Source organism: Globicephala melas, chromosome 17, assembly GCF_963455315.2.
Source record: "Globicephala melas chromosome 17, mGloMel1.2, whole genome shotgun sequence".
In the NCBI taxonomy this organism is placed as follows: Eukaryota; Metazoa; Chordata; class Mammalia; order Artiodactyla; family Delphinidae; genus Globicephala; species Globicephala melas.
Window position 1 is genome coordinate 38,788,952 of NC_083330.1, and position 18,982 is coordinate 38,807,933.

The 18,982-nt window shown below is 39.0% G+C and overlaps 1 protein-coding gene across 4 annotated transcripts in view; it reads left to right on the forward strand.

Annotated features, from left to right (window-relative positions):
• Positions 1–441: 441 nt before the first annotated feature.
• The window catches only part of INTS8 (integrator complex subunit 8), a 65,065-nt gene continuing 46,524 nt past the window's right edge, over positions 442–18,982 (forward strand). For all 4 annotated transcript variants that reach the window (XR_011376864.1, XM_030862913.3, XM_060287362.1 and 1 more), the window contains exons 1-8: positions 442–707; positions 3,101–3,275; positions 5,095–5,235; positions 5,558–5,629; positions 13,166–13,217; positions 14,045–14,227; positions 17,230–17,337; positions 18,811–18,966. Coding sequence is in view for 3 of the 4 variants with exons in the window: in XM_030862913.3 (XP_030718773.1) it covers positions 578–707; positions 3,101–3,275; positions 5,095–5,235; positions 5,558–5,629; positions 13,166–13,217; positions 14,045–14,227; positions 17,230–17,337; positions 18,811–18,966 (1,017 nt within the window). In the remaining variant the exon portion in view is untranslated. The remainder of the gene's footprint in view (positions 708–3,100; positions 3,276–5,094; positions 5,236–5,557; positions 5,630–13,165; positions 13,218–14,044; positions 14,228–17,229; positions 17,338–18,810; positions 18,967–18,982) is intronic.

Sequence of the window (18,982 nt, forward strand, 5' to 3'; positions counted from 1 at the left end):
TAGATCTCACGTGGGCCGTCAGCTGTCTCGGAAAGGGGGCGGGGACGCTGGCGCCCAAGACACGAGGGCACATCCGCCGAGAGGACCTAGGTAGTAGGAAATCTCAGAAATGAAGTGGGAAAATTTAAAGCACCGAAAACAAACTTTGCCTAGATTACAGTTTGAACCTGTAGCGTTCACTGCCTTTTACGAAGACAATGAGGCCTATTGATGAGGCTATTTCATTTGCTCGCTGAGAAACTCCCAGGGAACCGGGGAAACCAACCTGCGACCCATCTTACCCGCAAGCCGTCTCCCAAGGCAACTGGGAGGAGGCGTGGTCTGAGGATAGGTCCCGCCCTCTTTCTCCAACTCAAATAACGATTGGCTTGGAGGCGCGGCGGTGGCGCCGGGAGGCGGATCCAGGATCCCCAGCTCTGGCTGGGCCGCGCAGCCATTTTGGACTGTGTGGGTTTCCGGGAGGTTACGAGTGCGTCCTAGGCCTCGGGGGTTCCGCAGATTACAGGCCCAGGGCCCGCGTCCGAGTGTCAGGTTGGAGCCGGGAAACGTCCCAGGGGGTAGCGGCGGCGGGGGCAGGATGAGCGCGGAGGCGGCGGACCGGGAGGCGGCCACCTCCAGCCGGCCCTGCACCCCGCCGCAGACCTGCTGGTTCGAGTTCCTGCTGGAGGAGTCGCTGTTGGAGAAACATCTGCGTAAGCCCTGCCCGGGTAAGCGCGGCGCCTGCAGCTCGAGCGGAGCGGGACCCGGTCACCGGCGCTGCCCTCCCGTCTCTCACCATCCCGCGCCTTCTCGGCCACGAACCTGCGGCTCGGGAGGCGGGGACCGGAGCCGAGCTCTGGCTAGGCCCCCGGCTAAGTATTAAACACACCAGTGCAGGGGCACTGCTGTGGGAGGCCAAAGAAAGGCGCAAAACAAAGGAGCTTCCGCATCCACCCCCTTTTACTGTTCGGGGTTTTAACACCTGCGAGATGGCCTTGTGAGAGTATTTGGGTTGGGGAGGCTGGCTCGAGCCCTCCTCCTGACAGAACCCCGCACAGTTTGGGGAGATGGGGAGAAATCAACGATTCGGGGGCTGATCCTGACCCTAATTAGTTAACTATCTTAGGTTCCTATTTAACTGTTTTATTCCTCAACGAGGAGACTTTACCGACTCTTAATTATATATTTCAAAGTTAAGCTGTAAATCAAAATGAAGAAATCTTTGAAAGCAGAAAAAAACTACAGTTGCAAGATGGTTCTTGTATAATGATGATCATGATTAATATCCCAGTTAATGAGTACTCTCAGGGAAGGTGGAAAACGTCAGGCATTTCTGGAAAGAGGTACTGGCATGAAAAAGTAAGTTCCTTGGATGATATTTTGCTGATAAAGTTCGAATCCAGTTGTGGCTTGTTCAGTCTAATAGACTGGCTTTAGTCTCCTGGTGGAGACTGCTGTGCGAGAAGTTAGTGTACTTCACTTGGGCAGTTTTACCACATATATTATATTATGTTCTTTTAATTAATTGATTTTGACTAACGTTTGTTGAGTCTTTCTGCGTGCCAGTCACTGTGCTTAATGCTTCATATCTGTTATCTCATTTAATCAGTCTTCATAGTAATCCTGTGAAGTAGGTGGCATTATCCTCTATTTTGCATGACAAACAGGTGCAGAGGTAACTTTATGCAGGCCCCACTAATTAAGCGTTAAAACAGTGATTCTAAAGATGACATCTCTTTCCTTTAATTGACATTCGTTGTTTGCTGAACTGGAAATCTATAACCATTATGTTCTTCCCTGTAAAGTGCTTTCTTCTGCAGGAATCTGTTATCCTTTCTTCCTTACACCCTTCCTGATCTTTCCCTTTAATCCCCAGGCACACTTCTTATAAATCATAATCCTTAGTTATTCTACCTACACAACTGTTTGGATTTTTTTTTAACTTTCTTTTTAATTGAAGTATAGTTGATGTACAATGTTTCAGGTGTACAGCAAAGTGATTACGATATATATATATATATATATATATTCCTTTTCAGATACTTTTCCATTATAGGTTATTATAAGATATTGAATATAGTTCCCTGTACTATACGGTAGGTCCTTGTTTATTTTATATGTATCTGTCAATCCCAAATTCCTAATTTATCCCTCCCCCCCTTTCCCATTTGGTAACCATAAATTTGTTTTCTTTGTGAGTCTATTTCTGTTTTGTATTTTTTTTTTTTTTTTTTGTGGTATGCGGGCCTCTCACTGTTGTGGCCTCTCCCGTTGCGGAGCACAGGCTCCAGATGCGCAGGCTCAGCGGCCATGGCTCATGGGCCCAGCTGCTCCGTGGCATGTGGGATCTTCCCGGACCTGGGCACGAACCCATGTCCCCTGCATCAGCAGGCAGACTCTCAACCACTGCGCCACCAGGGAAGCCCCTATTTCTGTTTTGTAAATAAGTTCATTTGTATCACTTTTAGATTCCACATAAAATGATGTCATACGACATTTGTCTTTCTCTGTCTGATGTACTTTTCTTAGTATGATAATCTCTAGGTCCATCCATGTTGCTGCAGTAGCATAATTTCATTCTTTTTTATGGCTGAGTAATATTCCAATGTATATATGTACCACATCTTTATCCATTCATCTGTCAGCGGACACTTGGGTTATTTCCATGTCTTGGCTATTGTGAATAGTGCTGCTGTGAACTTATGGGTGCATGTATCTTTTCAAATTAGAGTTTTTGTCTTTTCCAGATATATGCCCAGGAGTGGGATTGCTGGATCATATAGTAACTTTATTTTTAATTTTTTAAGGAACCTCCATACTGTTTTCCATAGTGGCTGCACCAGTTTACATTCCTGTCAATCATGTAGGAGGGTTCCCTTCTTTCCACACCCTCTCCAGCATTTATTATTTGTAGACATTTTGGTGATGGCCATTCTGACTGGTGTGCAGTGATACCTCATTGTAGTTTTGATTTGCATTTCTCTAATAGCGATATGGAGCATCTTTTCACATGCCTCTTGGCCTGTTTGGATTCCTTTGTGGTCAAAAACTAATACAGTGAATCCTTTGGATCTTCATAATTAGAACTTAAGTTCAAGAATTATTTTCTTTTAAATCCTAGATCCTGCACCAGTTCAACTTATAGTCCAGTTTTTGGAACAGGCTTCTAAACCTTCAGTTAATGAACAGAACCAAGTTCAACCTCCACCTGATAACAAGAGAAATCGTATTTTAAAGCTTCTTGCTCTTAAAGTTGCTGCACATTTGAAGTGGGACTTAGACATATTAGAGAAAAGGTATACAAGATTTAAATGAATTTATTTTTAGTACTGTTAGATATTTTGGTTTATTTCAATATGTGTTCTTATAATATTGGCCCTTAAAATGAAAATTATTTTTCTCTGCATTCTTGGTAAAATATGCAAGTAGTTTTCAAAAGGTGTAAGAAAATATTCGACTATTAGATGAATTTAAATAACCTTTTAAAGTATAAACTTGGTGTTATCAATAATGAGCCATTTTATTATTGTTCTTTTCTTTGATGTGCTAAGTAGGAAAGTCCATGCCTAAACAGTTTTAAATGTTCAGTTTACTTTTACATATCTGAAGAAAATGAATAAAAATTAATGATGCATGGTACATAATGTATGGATGATTCCTTATTGAATAATTCAGTTTATTTTACTGGGCATAAATCAATCACTGTCTCCCAAACTCTTAAGCTGTCTTATTAGAATCAGTGGTTATTTGTTTACAAATAAATAATTTCAAAGGCGTAGTTATAAAATGATTTGTTTTCATCCCCTTCTCACAATTGAAAAAGAAATACCTTATAGAACATTTGGGAAAATTCAGAAAATAAGAAATAATAGAGGAGGGGAGAGAAGTATTTTTAACATTTTTGTGTGATTTATTTTTAAACAAAATTGTGAACATATCTTATATACTGTTTTGATTTGTTTTATTTCATATAGCAGGATATCATGAACATTTTCCCATTTTGTTTTTGGAGTTTATTCCATTGTATAGATAATTTATTAACTGTTCCTCCATTGACAGTTTTCTCTAGTTTTTCACTTTTTTTTTTTTTTTTTTTTTACCGGTACCCGGGCCTCTCACTGTTGTGGCCTCTCCCGTTGCGGAGCACAGGCTCAGCAGCCATGGCTCGTGGGCCCAGCCGCTCCGCGGCATGTGGGATCTTCCCGGACCGGGGCACAAACCTGTGTCCTCTGCATCGGCAGGCGGACTCTCAACCATTGTGCCACCAGGGAAGCCCTAGTTTTTCACTTTTATTAATGACAGAGCCTTAAATGTCTATGTCCGTAAACTTTATCTGAATTTCGAGTTACAGCCTTAGTATAGATTGTTAAATTGCTTGGTCAAGTGGTATAAACATTTTTAAAGCACATTATGCATGTTACCAGATTGCATTCCAAGAGAGTTGTATTAGTTTATACTCACACTAGTAGTATTTAAACATTGTTTTTGCACCATATCTTCTATAGCATTAAAATTAGAATTAAAAAAAAAGTTTTATGCTTTAATCTAAGGGGAAACTTATCCATTAATAGATTTGAGGCATATCAACAGGTAGCAGTGTGTACAAAAAAGCATGATGTATGTGTTACACTTGGAAAATTGAGCATTGATTGGCTATTTGATGGTAAGCAATTAAAATTTTTTTAGATGTGAAATTTATACTGTCATTATGTTAGGAGGTAATTTTTTGGAGATATATTCTGAAATACTTGTGGAAAAAATGATTTAATATTGGGAATTTGCTTCACAATAATATGGGAAGGAGGGAAGTGGGTGGAGTGGAGATGAAACAAGATTGGCCATCAGTTGATAATTGTTGAAGCTGGATGATGGGCACATTGGGCTATATTATATTATTCTGTCTACTTTTGTATATGTTTAAATTGTTTTCATAATGAAAGCTTAAAAAATCTTTTTGAATTTGATAGGTATATTTTCATATAAGTTGTTGAAACAGGTTAATAAAATGGTCTGTAGATTTACTCCTTTAACAGTATAATTACTTTGAGTGAAAATACTGAATTGTGTATTTTGTGATTACACAGCTTATATATCTTTTGATTCTTCCTTTTTAAGTTTGTCTGTTCCAGTATTGAATATGTTACTAAATGAACTGCTGTGCATCAGTAAAGTTCCTCCCGGAACAAAGCACATAGACATGGATCTGGCCACTTTACCTCCAACCACTGCCATGGCTATACTTCTCTACAATAGATGGTAAATGTTTTCATAAACCTGAAATGTGTTGGGTAGCCTCTCTTTAATTGCACTCTGACTTCCAGGGATATGCTTTTGAGTTACTCCTTCTACTCTAGGGATCTCTCAGAGGATCTTGGAAACAGTGAATCTGTTGGTGGAGAAAATTTATGACTGCATAGATGAAAAGAATTCTGATAAAGATGTGGATGACTTACAAAGTTTTTATTATATATCAATTAGAATTTCAGATAGTTCTTAAGTTTTCTAAGGAGCACTTGAAAAAAAACTTGAAGTGATATTTACAGTGTGTTAACTTTTGGTTTTTTGGTCTTTTTTACAGGGCAATTAGGACAATTGTTCAAAGTAGTTTTCCTGTCAAACAACCAAAACCTGGACCTCCTCAGTTAAGTGTGTAAGTTGGCCATTTTTTTTTTCTTAGATTCCATATATATGTGTTAGCATACGGTATTTGTCTTTCTCTCTCTGACTTACTTCACTCTGTATGACAGACTCTAGGTCCATCCACCTCACTACAAATAACTCTATTTCGTTTCTTTTTATGGCTGAGTAATATTCCATTGTATATATGTGCCACATCTTCTTTATCCATTCTTTCGATGATGGGCACTTAGGTTGTTTCCATCTCCTGGCTATTGTAAATAGAGCTGCAATGAACATTTTGGTACATGACTCTTTTTGAATTATGGTTTTCTCAGGGTATATGCCCAGTAGTGGGATTGTTGGGTCATTTGGTAGTTCTATTTGTAGTTTTTTAAGGAAGCTCCATACTGTTCTCCATAGTGGCTGTACCAATTCACATTCCTACCAGCAGTGCAAGAGTGTTTGCTTTTCTCCACCCCCTCTCCAGCATTTATTGTTTCTAGATTTTTTGATGATGGCCATTCTGACCAGTGTGAGATATCTCATTGTAGTTTTGATTTGCATTTCTCTAATGATTAATGATGTTGAGCATTCTTTCATGTGTTTGTTGGCAATCTGTATATCTTCTTTGGAGAAATGTCTATTTAGGTCTTCTGCCCATTTTTGGATTGTTTGTTTGTTTTTTTGTTATTGAGCTGCATGAGCTGCTTATAAATTTTGGAGATTAATCCTTTGTCAGTTGCTTCATTTGCAAATATTTTCTCCCATTCTGAGGGTTGTCTTTCTGTCTTGTTTATGGTTTCCTTTGCTGTGCAAAAGCTTTGAAGTTTCATTAGGTCCTATTTGTTTATTTTTGTTTTTATTTCCATTTCTCTAGGAGGTGGGTCAAAAAGGATCTTGCTGTGATTTATGTCATAGAGTGTTCTGCCTATGTTTTCCTCTAAGAGTTTGATAGTTTCTGGCCTTACCGTTTAGGTCTTTAATCCATTTTGAGCTTATTTTTGTGTATGTTGTTAGGGAGTGTTCTAATCTCATTCTTTTACATGTAGCTGTCCAGTTTTCCCAGCAGCACTTATTGAAGAGGTTTTCCTTTCTCCACTGTACATTCCTGCCTCCTTTATCAAAGATAAGGTGACCATATGTGCGTGGGTTTATCTCTGGACTTTCTATCCTGTTCCATTGGTCTGTCTTTATGCTTTTGTGCCAGTACCATACTGTCTTTATTACTGTAGCTTTGTAGTATAGTCTGAAGTCAGGGAGCCTGATTCCTTCAGCTCCGTTTTTCGTTCTCAAGATTGCTTTGGCTATTCGGAGTCTTTTGTGTTTCCATACAAACTGTGAAATTTTTTGTTCTAGTTCTGTGAAAAATGCCAGTGGTAGTTTCGTAGGGATTGCATGAATCTGTAGATTGCTTTGGGTAGTATAGTCATTTTCACAATGTTGATTCTTCCAATCCAAGAACATGGTATATCTCTCCATCTATTTGTATTATCTTTACTTTCTTTCGTCAGTGTATTATAATTTTCTGCATACAGGTCTTTTGTCTCCTTAGGTAGGTTTATTCCTAGATATTTTATTCTTTTTGTTACAGTGGTAAATGGGAGTGTTTTCTTGATTTCACTTTCAGATTTTTCATCATTAGTGTATAGGAGTGCCAGAGATTTCTGTGCATTAATTTTGTATCCTGCTACTTTACCAAATTCATTGATTAGCTCTAGTAGTTTTCTGGTAGCATCTTTAGGATTCTCTGTGTATAGTGTCATGTCATCTGCAAACAGTGACAGCTTTACTTCTTCCTTTCCAATTTGGATTCTTTTTATTTCCTTTTCTTCTCTGATTGCTGTGGCTAAATCTTCCAAAACTGTGTTGAATAAGAGTGGTGAGAGTGGGCAACCTTGTCTTGTTACTGATCTTAGTGGAAAAGCTTTCAGTTTTTCACCATTGAAGACAATGTTGGCTGTGGGTTTGTCATATATGGCCTTTATTATGTTGAGGAAAGTTCCCTCTATGCCTACTTTCTAAAGTAGGTTTTTATCATAAATGGATGTTGAATTCTGTTGAAAGCTTTCTCTGCATCTATTGAGATGATCATATGGTTTTTCTCTTTCAATTTGTTAATATGGTGTATCACGTTGATTGATTGGCGTATATTGAAGAATCCTTGCATTCCCGGAATAAACCCCACTTGATCATGGTGTATGATCCTTTTAATGTGCTGTTGGATTCTGTTTGCTAGTATTTTGTTGAGGATTTTTGCATCTATGTTCATCAGTGATATTGGCTTGTAATTTTCTTTCTTTGTGGCATCCTTGTCTGGTTTTGGTATCAGGGTGATGGTGGCCTCGTAGAATGAGTTTGGGAGTGTTCCTCCCTCTGCTATGTTCTCGAAGAGTTTGAGAAGGATAGGTGTTAGCTCTTCTCTAAATGTTTGATAGAATTCGCCTGTGAAGCCATCTGGTCCTGGGCTTTTGTTTGTTGGAAGATTTTTAATCACAGTTTCAATTTCAGTGCTTGTGATTGGTCTGTTCATATTTTCTATTTCTTCCTGATTCAGTCTTGGCAGGTTGTGCATTTCTAAGAATTTGTCCATTTCTTCCAGGTTGTCCATTTTATTGGCATAGAGTTGCTTGTAGTAATCTCTCATGATCTTTTGTATTTCTGCAGTGTCAGTTGTTACTTCTCCTTTCTCATTTCTAATTCTATTGATTTGAGTCTTCTGCCTTTTATGCTTGATGAGTCTGGCTAATGGTTTATCAATTTTCTCTATCTTCTCAAAGAACCAGCTTTTAGTTTTATTGATCTTTGCTATCATTTCCTTCATTTCTTTTTCATTTATTTCTGATCTGATTTTTATGATTTCTTTCCTTCTGCTAACTTTGGGTTTTTTTTCTTCTTCTTTCTCTAATTGCTTTAGGTGCAAGGTTAGGTTGTTTATTCAAGATGATTCCTGTTTCTTAAGGTGGGATTGTATTGCTATAAACTTCCCTCTTAGAACTGCTTTTGCTGCATCCCATAGGTTTTGGGTTGTCATGTCTCCATTGTCATTTGTTTCTAGGTATTTTTTGATTTCCTCTTTGATTTCTTCAGTGATCACTTCGTTATTAAATAGTGTATTGTTTAGCCTCCACGTGTTTATAGTTTTTACAGATCTTTTCCTGTAACTGATATGTAGTCTCATAGCGTTGTGTTCGGAAAAGATACTTGATACAATTTCAATTTTCTGAAATTTACCAAGGCTTGCTTTGTGACCCAAGATGTGATCTATCCTGGAGAATGTTCCATGAGCACTTGAGAAAAATGTGTATTCTGTTGTTTTTGGATGGAATGTCCTATAAATACAAATTAAGTCCATCTTGTTTAATGTATCATTTAAAGCTTGTGTTTCCTTATTTATTTTCATTTTCTGTCCATTGGTGAACGTGGGGTGTTAAAGTCCCCTACAATGAATGTGTTACTGTCGATTTCCCCTTTTATGACTGTTAGTATTTGCCTTATGTATTGAGGTGCTCCTATGTTGGGTGCATAAATATTTACAATTGTTATATCTTCTTCTTGGATCGATCCCTTGATCATTATGTAGTGTCCCTCTTTGTCTTTTCTAACAATCTTTATTTTAAAGTCTATTTTGTCTGATATGAGAATTTCTACTCCAGCTTTCTTTTGGTTTCCATTTGCATGGAATATCTTTTTCCATCGCCTTACTTTCGGTCTGTATGTGTCTAGGTCTGAAGTGGGTCTCTTGTAGACAGCATATATATGGGTCTTGTTTTTGTATCCATTCAGCCAGTCTGTGTCTTTTGGTGGGAGCATTTAATCCATTTACATTTAAGGTAATTATTGATATGTATGTTCCTATTCCCATTTTCTTAATTGTTTTGGGTTTGTTATTGTAGGTCTTTTCCTTCTCTTGTGTTTCTTGCCTAGAGAAGTTCCTTTAACATTTGTTGTAAAGCTGGTTTGGTGGTGCTGAACTCTCTCAGCTTTTGCTTCTCTGTAAAGGTTTTAATTTTTCCATCAAATCTGAATGAGATCCTTGCTGGGTAGAGTAATCTTGGTTGTAGGCTTTTCTCCTTCATCACTTTAAATGTGTCCTACCAGTCCCTCCTGGCTTGCAGAGTTTCTGCTGAAAGATCAGCTGTTAACCTTATGGGGATCCCTTTGTGTGTTATTTGTTGTTTTTCCCTTGCTGCTTTTAATATGTTTTCTTTTTATTTAATTTTTGACAGTTTGATTAATATGTGTCTTGGCGTGTTTCTCCTTGGATTTATCCTGTATGGGATTCTCTGTTCTTCCTGGACTTGATTAACTATTTCCTTTCCCACATTAGGGAAATTTTCAACTATAACCTCTTCAAATATTTTCTCAGTCCCTTTCTTTTTCTCTTCTTCTGGAACCCCTATAATTCGAATGTTGCTGCGTTTAATGTCGTCCCAGAGGTCTCTGAGACCGTCCTCAGTTCTTTTCATTCTTTTTTCTTTATTCTGCTCTGCAGTAGTTATTTCCACTATTTTACTTCCAGGTCACTTATCCGTTCTTCTGCCTCAGTTATTCTGCTATTGATCCCATCTAGAGTATTTTTAATTTCATTTATTGTGTTGTTCATCGTTGCTTGTTTCATCTTTAGTTCTTCTAGGTCCTTGTTAAATGTTTCTTGCATTTTCTCTGTTTCCAAGATTTTGGATCATCTTTACTATCATTATTCTGAATTCTTTTTTAGGTAGACTGTGTATTTCCTCTTCATTTTTTAGGTCTGGTGGGTTTTTATCTTGCTCCTTCATCTGCTGTGTGTTTTTCTGTCTTCTCATTTTGCTTATCTTACTGTGTTTGGGGTCTCCTTTTTGCAGGCTGCAGGTTCCTAGTTCTCATTGTTTTTGGTGTCTCTCCCCAGTGGCTAAAGTTGGTTCAGTGGGTTGTGTAGGCTTCGTGGTGGAGGGGACTAGTGCCTGTGTTCTGGTGGATGAGGCTGGATCTTGTCTTTCTGGTGGTATGTTTTGGGGTGTCTGTGGAGTTTTTATGATTTTAGGCAGCCTCTCTGTTAATGGGTGGGGTTGTGTTCCTGTTTTGCTAATTGTTTGGCATAGGGTGTCCAGCACTGTTGCTTGCTGGTTTTTGAGTTAAGCTGGGTTCTGGTGTTGAGATGGAGATCTCTGGGAGATTTTCACCGTTTGATATTACGTGGAGCTGGGAGGACTCTTGTGGACCAGTGTCCTGAAGTTGGCTCTCCCACCTCAGAGGCACAGCACTGACTCCTGGCTGCAGCACCAAGAGCCTTTCATCCACATGGCTCAGAATAAAAGGGAGAAAAAGTAGAAAGAAAGGAAGAAAGAAAGAAAGAGAATAAAATAAGATAAAATGAAGTAAGATAAAATAATTAAAATAAAAAATAATTATTAAGAAAAAAATTAAAAAAATAAAAAACAAAAAGGACGGATAGAACCCTAGGACAAATGGTGAAAGCAAAGCTATACAGACAAAATCTCACACAGAAGCATATGCATACACACTCACAAAAAGAGGAAAACGGGAAAAAATCATAAATCTTGCTCTCAAAGTCCACCTCCTCAATTTGGGATGATTAGTTGTCTATTCATGTATTCCACAGATGCAGGGTACATCAAGTTGATTGTGGAGCTTTAATCCGCTGCTCCTGAGGCTGCTGGGAGAGATTTCCCTTTCTCTTCTTTGTTCACACATCTCCCGGGGCTCAGCTTTGGATTTGGCCCCGCCTCTGTGTGTAGGTCACCGGAGGGCATCTGTTCTTCGCTCAGACAGGACGGGGTTAAAGGAGCCGTTGACTCGGGGGCTCTGGCTCACTCAGGCTGGGGGGAGGGAGGGGTGCGGTTGCGGGGTGAGCCTGCGGTGGCAGAGGCCGGCGGGACGTTGCACCAGCCTGAGGCGTGCCGTGTGTTCTCCCAGGGAAGTTGTCCCTGGATCCCGGGAACCTGGCAGTGGCGGGCTGCACAGGCTCCCCGGAAGCAGGGTGTGGATAGTGACCTGTGCTCGCACACAGGCTTCTTGGTGGTGGCAGCAGCAGCCTTAGCGTCTCATGCCCGTCTCTGGGGTCTGGACTGTTAGCCGCGGCTTGCGCCCGTCTCTGGAGTTCCTTAAAGCAGTGCTCTTAATCCCCTCTCCTTGTGCACCAGGAAACAAAAAGGGAAGAAAAAGTCTCTTGCCTCTTCGGCAGGTCCAGACTTTTCCCCCGACTCCCTCCCGGCTAGCTGTGGTGCACTAACCCCCTGCAGGCTGTGTTCACGCCGCCAACCCCAGTCCTCTCCTTGCGCTCCGACCGAAGCCCCATCCTCAGCTAGCAGCCCCACCTGCCCCAGCGGGTGAGCAGACAAGCCTCTCGGGCTGGTGAGTGCCGGTCGGCACCAATCCTCTGTGCGGGAATCTCTCCGCTTTGCCCTCTGCACCCCTGTGGCTGTGCTCTCCTCCGCGGCTTCGAAGCTCCCCCCTCCGCCACCTGCAGTCTCCGCTCGCGAAGGGGCTTCCTAGTGTGTGGAAACCTTTCCTCCTTCACAGCTCCCTCCCACTGGTGCAGGTCCCATCTCTATTCTTTTGTCTCTGTTTTTCCTTTTTTCTTTTGCCCTACCCAGGTATGTGGGGAGTTTCTTGCCTTTTGGGAGGTCTGAGGTCTTCTGCCAGCATTCAGTAGGTGTTCTGTAGGAGTTGTTCCACGTGTAGATGTATTTCTGGTGTATCTGTGGGGAGGAAGGTGATCTCTGGGTCTTACTCCTCTGCCATCTTTCCCCTGTCTCCCTAGCACAGTTTAAATGCCTAAGAAATATCTGATAAGTAAATGAATAAATGGAAGAAATCATTATTTCTAGGCAACATTATTTTGTAATGCTACCTACAAATGTCATCTAAAAATATCATGAGTAGAGGGACCCTGGTGGCGCAGTGGTTAAGAATCCGCCTGCCAGTGCTGGGGACATGGGTTTGAGCTCTGGTCCAGGAAGATCCCACATGTCGTGGAGCAGCTAAACCCGTGCGCCACTACTGAGCCTGAGCCTGAGCAACTACTGAGGCTGCACTCTAGAGCCTGCAAGCCACAACTAGTGAAGTCCGTGGGCCTAGAAGCCTGTGCTCCGCGACAAGAGAAGCCACTGCAATGAAAAGCCCACACGCAGCAACGAAGACCCAGTGCAGCCAAAAATAAAAATAAATTAAAGTATATATATCTCATTATTAGAAAATCATTTTCTGGGTAATGTTTTGATGCTTAGCATTTGTGTTATATTTTTGTTTGTTTGCATGTCTGTATAACCATGCAGATGTTTATCTTTTGTTACTTTTTAAACACCAAAAAACTGAGGAAATGAATAAATGAAGAAGTAAAAAAAAAAAAAAAATGGAGAGGTTTTTTTTTTAATACAAAGTAAATGAGAAAATAATGGTAAAGGAGCATCAGCATTGAGTTTTTGTTTGTTTTTTAAGCATGAAAAGAAGTAGCATTAAAAACATTTTTATTTAAATTCAACCTCACTTTCAAGAATTATCTTTAAGTTTTGAATTTTCAGTCTTTCAAGTAATGTTTGATACTCTTCAATCATTTCTCTTTTAGTATGAATCAGATGCAACAGGAGAAAGAGCTAACAGAAAATATTTTGAAAGTGGTGAGTATTGGCATCAGTTATACTCTAACCTTTCTGGGACATATTTAGAGCATGTGTAGGTGCTTCTTCTAATCTTAGGGATATAAGAGTTGGCAAGGTCTAGATGCAGTGGCATTTACATTTTTACTTGTTAGAACATAGTTTGGTAATATTCTAAATAGTACATTAAAAAAAAATTAATTAATTTTGGCTGTGCTGGGTCTTTGTTGCTGTGCCCGGGCTTTCTCTAGTTGCGGTGAGCAGCGGCTTCTCTTCATTGTGGTGTGCGGGCTTCTTATTGTGGTGGCTTCTCTTTGTTGCAGAGCACGGGCTCTAGGCACACGGGCTTCAGTAGTGGTGGCTCGTGGGCTCTAGGGTGCAGGCTCAGTAGTTGTGGCGCATGGGCTTAGTTGCTCTGCGGCATGTGGGATCTTCCTGGACCAGGGCTCAAACCCGTGTCCCCTGCATTGGCAGGCGGATTCTAACCACTGCGCCACCAGGGAAGGCCCCTGTGTGCAGGATCTTTTAGTTGTGGCATGCAGGATCTTTAGTTGCAGCATGCAAACTCTTAGTTGCGGCATGTGGGATGTAGTTCCCTGACCAGGGATCAAACCCAGGCCCCCTGCACTGGGAGCGTGGAGTCTTAGCCACTGGACCACCAGGGAAGTCCCTCTTTTTTTTTTTTAAGGTAATTTTAACAAATATAATTGCACTCCTGCTATGTTAGAAACATTTTTAAAATAGATTAATACACTAAGCTACTAAGTATCCTGTAAATATTTTTTGATTAATATAGTCCAGTGCTGCCATTTTTGTATTTCAATAATTTGTTTATTGAACTTTTGTAGCTAAAAGAACAAGCTTCTGATTCTATCTTGGTACTAGAGGCAGCCCTTAAATTAAACAAGGATCTTTATGTCCACACGATGAGAACGCTAGATTTATTGGCCATGGAGCCAGGCGTGGTAAATGGAGAGACTGAGAGTTCCACTGTTGGATTGAAAATCAAAACCGAGGAGATGCAGTGCCAGGTATTTATTTCAGTATTTAATCAACGCATGGCAAAGTTTTGGAAAATCTTATTTTTAATTAGAATTTATTTCTGCCCTTGTCCCTTTGATTTTGACTTCAGATGCTATTAAGACTTCGCATTGCATTTAATTTGTGAATTTTATAAGACCTCACTTGAAATTTTTCTAAAAGAAATGCAAGGAAAATTTCATTTGATCTTTTGTCTCTGAACTGGTTTCCCAGTTGTATTTAGGAGACTGACAATGCATGAATATGTAACTAATTTACAGTTCATTCATATTATTAGAAATCTAATCATACCAAAAAAACAAAACAAAACTAATATTGTACTAGACTTTGAAAAATGTGGGCTACTAGAGAAACACCTAGTTTTTCAAAGATCTTAAGGTTGCCTGCTTTCTGTAACTCTGTGCTGTAATTCCTTTGTTGCTTTCAGTTGTTGTTTGTTGTTAGATATTTTTTGTATTGATGTCTTCTTTTTCCCTGCTGGATTGTAAACTCTTTGAGGTCTCTTTTTTAAATATATTTGCCTCTTTCTCACTTTCCAGCACAGACTCTTGAGTATAATAAAAATTTTAAAATATTTGATGATTGCCTAGAGAGGGCCACTAGCCTTTTACATTCTGTGTTCTTTTTACATTTTATGTTCATTGTGTGAGTTGGCATGACTTCTTTAATCACTATTTCCCAATCCTGAAATGGCAGAAATAGCTCTGACTTTAAAGGGTTTGGAGGTACCTTTTCAGATTAGCTGGTTCTGGAGGTGAAAATAATCCCTTTTCAAGACTTGTTAAGATGGAGTCTTGTACAGTAGGAGGAGGAGTCAAGAGGCATTGACAGTTGGCAACCACTTTAAATGGTCAATTAAACTTCCATGGAGGAGGTTTCTGGTACTGTCATATCTTATACTCACTGAGTCTGTTTAAAAGTCTTGGTAACATGTCTGATTTTCACAATGTAGTGGATGATATGACCTGAAAAAACAGAACTCTTACATAAATGTGCTAGGTAAACCCTATCAAATATTCTTTTAATTACATAGCTGAGCCATAATTTCTGTTTTTTGAATAGCAAGTTAGTACTAATACTCATTTCCTGGCATGTTAATGTTTAAAGTGCATTTGCAGTCTTTATGTTACTAAAATTTACCTGACTCAAAAGAAAAATCTTCAATTTTTCCTTAGTTAAACCATAAGTATTACTGTCCTTCAGGGCAGCTTCATTAGCAGATTTGGTTTTTTTTGTTTTGTATTCATCTATTGACCACATCTTAACTGTAGAATTTAAAGTCGTTTTAATGGCTAGTCAGTATAATTATACTTGAAAGTATCTTTTTGGTATCTTGTACTCTGCCTGGAAAGGGAAATTATATGTAACTATAATATGTATGCATATGTATGTGTGTTTATGTGTGTTTAAATCTTTCTCTATTATGTATACACACACATACTATTTTTAAAAATTGCTTTAGCACTCTTTTACCCTAGATGGAAGGAAGCGCTCTAGAATGAAAATCAGCCCAACATTAAATGTGGATTAAATAGTGCAAAGCAGTATTCTAGAGGCTGAGAAGAATTAATCTTGATTTGTTGAACAGGGCAGAATAGCATCTGTAATGCATATCAGTAAAGAGTAGATCAGTCATGAATACCAGAGACTATTACAGCTTAGGAGTTCAGAGGGGGAATGAGTATCTGTTGGCTAAGGTTGGTTTGGTGTAAATGGAAATACGGGGTGTGGAATGAAGTTCATTTGTAGATCTGATGTGAATGGGGAATTGAGAAAACTGGTGTGATTGAAACAGAGGAGAATAGAGAGGTTTGGAGAGAGAAATTAGTCCAGATTCTGAGACCCTTGAAGATCAGGCCTTGGGGTTTGAACTTTCTCTTACCTGGGGGAATAATTTGAAGGCTTTTTAAGAAAGTCATATTGAGAAGACAGATCAGTCAGCCTTGTGTAGAGTAAATTTGAGATAGAGTATTAGGAACCTAGAGATCTGGCTTCAAGTCTGGGCTCTGCCAGTGTTTGGTTATATGCTCTTTAGCAGAGATGTTACTTTCTGGACCTTAGTGTTCTTGTTCATAAAATGGCCAAGTCGAACTCAGTCTTTGAGTTCTGCATTCAGTAAATCTAGGTATCAATTTATGAACGTTCTTGGAAAAATATACAAGTTCTATTAGAAAAGGACAACTGGAAATGCACTATCGTTTTATAGTCATTAATTCAAACTTCTCAATATTTTATTCTGGCCAGTTCTGTGATAGTAGACATTTGCCCCTTCTGTCCCTTTTGGAGAGACACCCCGGTGGCTGTCCCCCTATTCTATGTTAGAAGAACCCCATACCTTCTGAGACTTGATGGGAGGCAGAGCCTGTTTCCTATAATAAAACTGAAAACTCCAGACACTAGCATTCTCTAGCCCTTATCCTGCTCCAGGGCAAGTGTGTCACATAGGTGTGACAGACAGATACATTTAGTTTAGACTGAATTAGGAGCTAGCTCATAAGTCAGTGAAGTGGAGAGGGTAGATAATCCGTTGTGCTGGTGGGCCAAGAGCAACAGTGACAGTAAAATCTAGTTTCCAGGGGCAGCCCTGGCAGAAGTGGAGCTGCTGCTCTCAGTGTCTAGTGCTGGTGGCTGCAGGTGACATGATCTGTGGAGTCTAGTGTTGAGGTGGCTGCAGTGGTGTTTCACTGCATCAGTTTTGGTTCTTGTTCTGGCTGCTTGCTTCCCTTCCCCTGTTTGTTTTCCAAGCCTGATTCTTTGGCTTTCCCAATAAATCTGTAGGCCACCTGACATTCTGAGGGTAAATCTGTTTTCTGCCTAATTCAGTCAGAGTTGACTTCTGTTGCTCGTGACTAAGAACATTGATTGTTTCACTGCTCATTGAAATGGTTTTTTCTTTTTTGCTGTATGTGTACCTGTGTTTTGCCTTTGAGTTTTGTCAGCTCTTAAGTTCATGAAAAATTACTGAGCAAATTGGTATTCATTACCATTTTAGGTGTGTTATGATTTGGGTGCAGCATACTTCCAGCAAGGCTCTACAAATCCAGCTGTCTATGAAAATGCCAGAGAAAAATTTTTTAGAACCAAAGAACTAATTGCAGAGGTAAATACAGTCATAACAGGCATATGATTTTCAGTTCTTTAAAACATCTATATGTTTTTTGGCTTGAATTTTTCTGATGATAAAAAAACCCAGTAAGTGTTCATTGTTGTAAATTTGGTAGTTCAAAAAAGTAGTGAAAACATCAAAAAAAAATCTGTAATACCCCTTTTGTGGTTTTAGCTTATTTTTTTCCAGTTTTTATTCTTTATGTTTTTATACAGTTAAGCTCATGCTGTAATATACTATTTTGTATCTTGCTTAAATATTTGAATAGATATTTTAAATGTATTCTGTTATATAGTTGTGCTGTGATTTCATTTTCCTAATGTTTGGGCATTTGGATTGTTTACTGTTTTTATTATAAAGTTGCAAAATTTATATCTCCAAGCATAAATTTTTGTTTGGACTTTAGATACTTTCAAGTTAAATTCCTGTAAGTAGAATTACCATGTCAATGGTCATTATTTTTTTTAAAGGATGTAGTATGTAAAGCCAAATTGCTTGCTAGGTACATTTCTCCGAAGGCACTCCAATCAGCAGTGAATTTTTTTAAATTGCTAATTTGATGTGATCTAGAATATCTTTAAAAAATTTGCATTTCCTTGGTTCCTAGTAGGGTAAACATTTTCATGTGTTTGTTGTTTGCATTTTTCTTTTTGTGATTCAGAAAACTTAATTTTAAAGTATATAACTAGGTTTCTGTATGCCTGGTGCCCAGAAAAATTGCCACTTCAATCTTTCCTTTCTTCACCAGAGACATTGATTAAATGTACTAGAGATTTACTTTATTGGGAATCCCCATTTTACTTTGCCTGGGGCACTCATCAGATTTCTAATTTTATGGCATTTCAGGTATAGTAGTTTAAAACTTTAATTTTTTAAAAAAGTGTGTCTCTTAAAAAAATTTTTTTCTGTTTTGGTGGAAGCATTTCTGTTTATTCCACTTGAGTGAAGATTGAGTTTTCTTTGCTGCCCCCTTTAAATCTCTGCAAGTATATGTATTTTAAAATATTTTAAGCTCGTTTTTAACAGTGTTCACTCTTTGTTAGTATCTTAATTTTCATACTTACATAGAGTAATAATAATGTCTACCTTTATGTTGACCTGAAAACTCTAAACCAGGAGTCAGCAAACTTTTTTGTAAAGGGCTAAATAATAGATATTTTAGGCTTTGTGGGCCATATACAGTTTCTGTGGTGTAGTCTAATTTGTTGTTATGGTTTTTTTCCCCCCCTTTACAACCCTAAGAATTGTTCTTAGGTCAAGAAATCTATAAAAACAAGCCATGGGCTGGATTTGGCCTGTGAGCAATATTTTGCTGACCCCTGCTCTAAACCTTTTAATTTTTTATGGTTCCTCCAGCCCTGAATTTTCCATTAGCATTTTCTTGTACTGTTAAAATGTACTAAATGGGTGCTAGACTATTGTTTCTATTACACTGATGAATAATGATATATACCTCTTACTTTACAGATAGGTTCATTATCTCTTCATTGTACCATAGATGAGAAGCGGTTAGCTGGCTATTGTCAAGCGTGTGGTGTTCTTGTACCTTCTTCTGATAGTGCACCTCAGCAATTGACTCCATATAGTCAAGTCCATATTTGTTTGAGATCTGGCAACTATCAGGTAAGATGTGTGATGG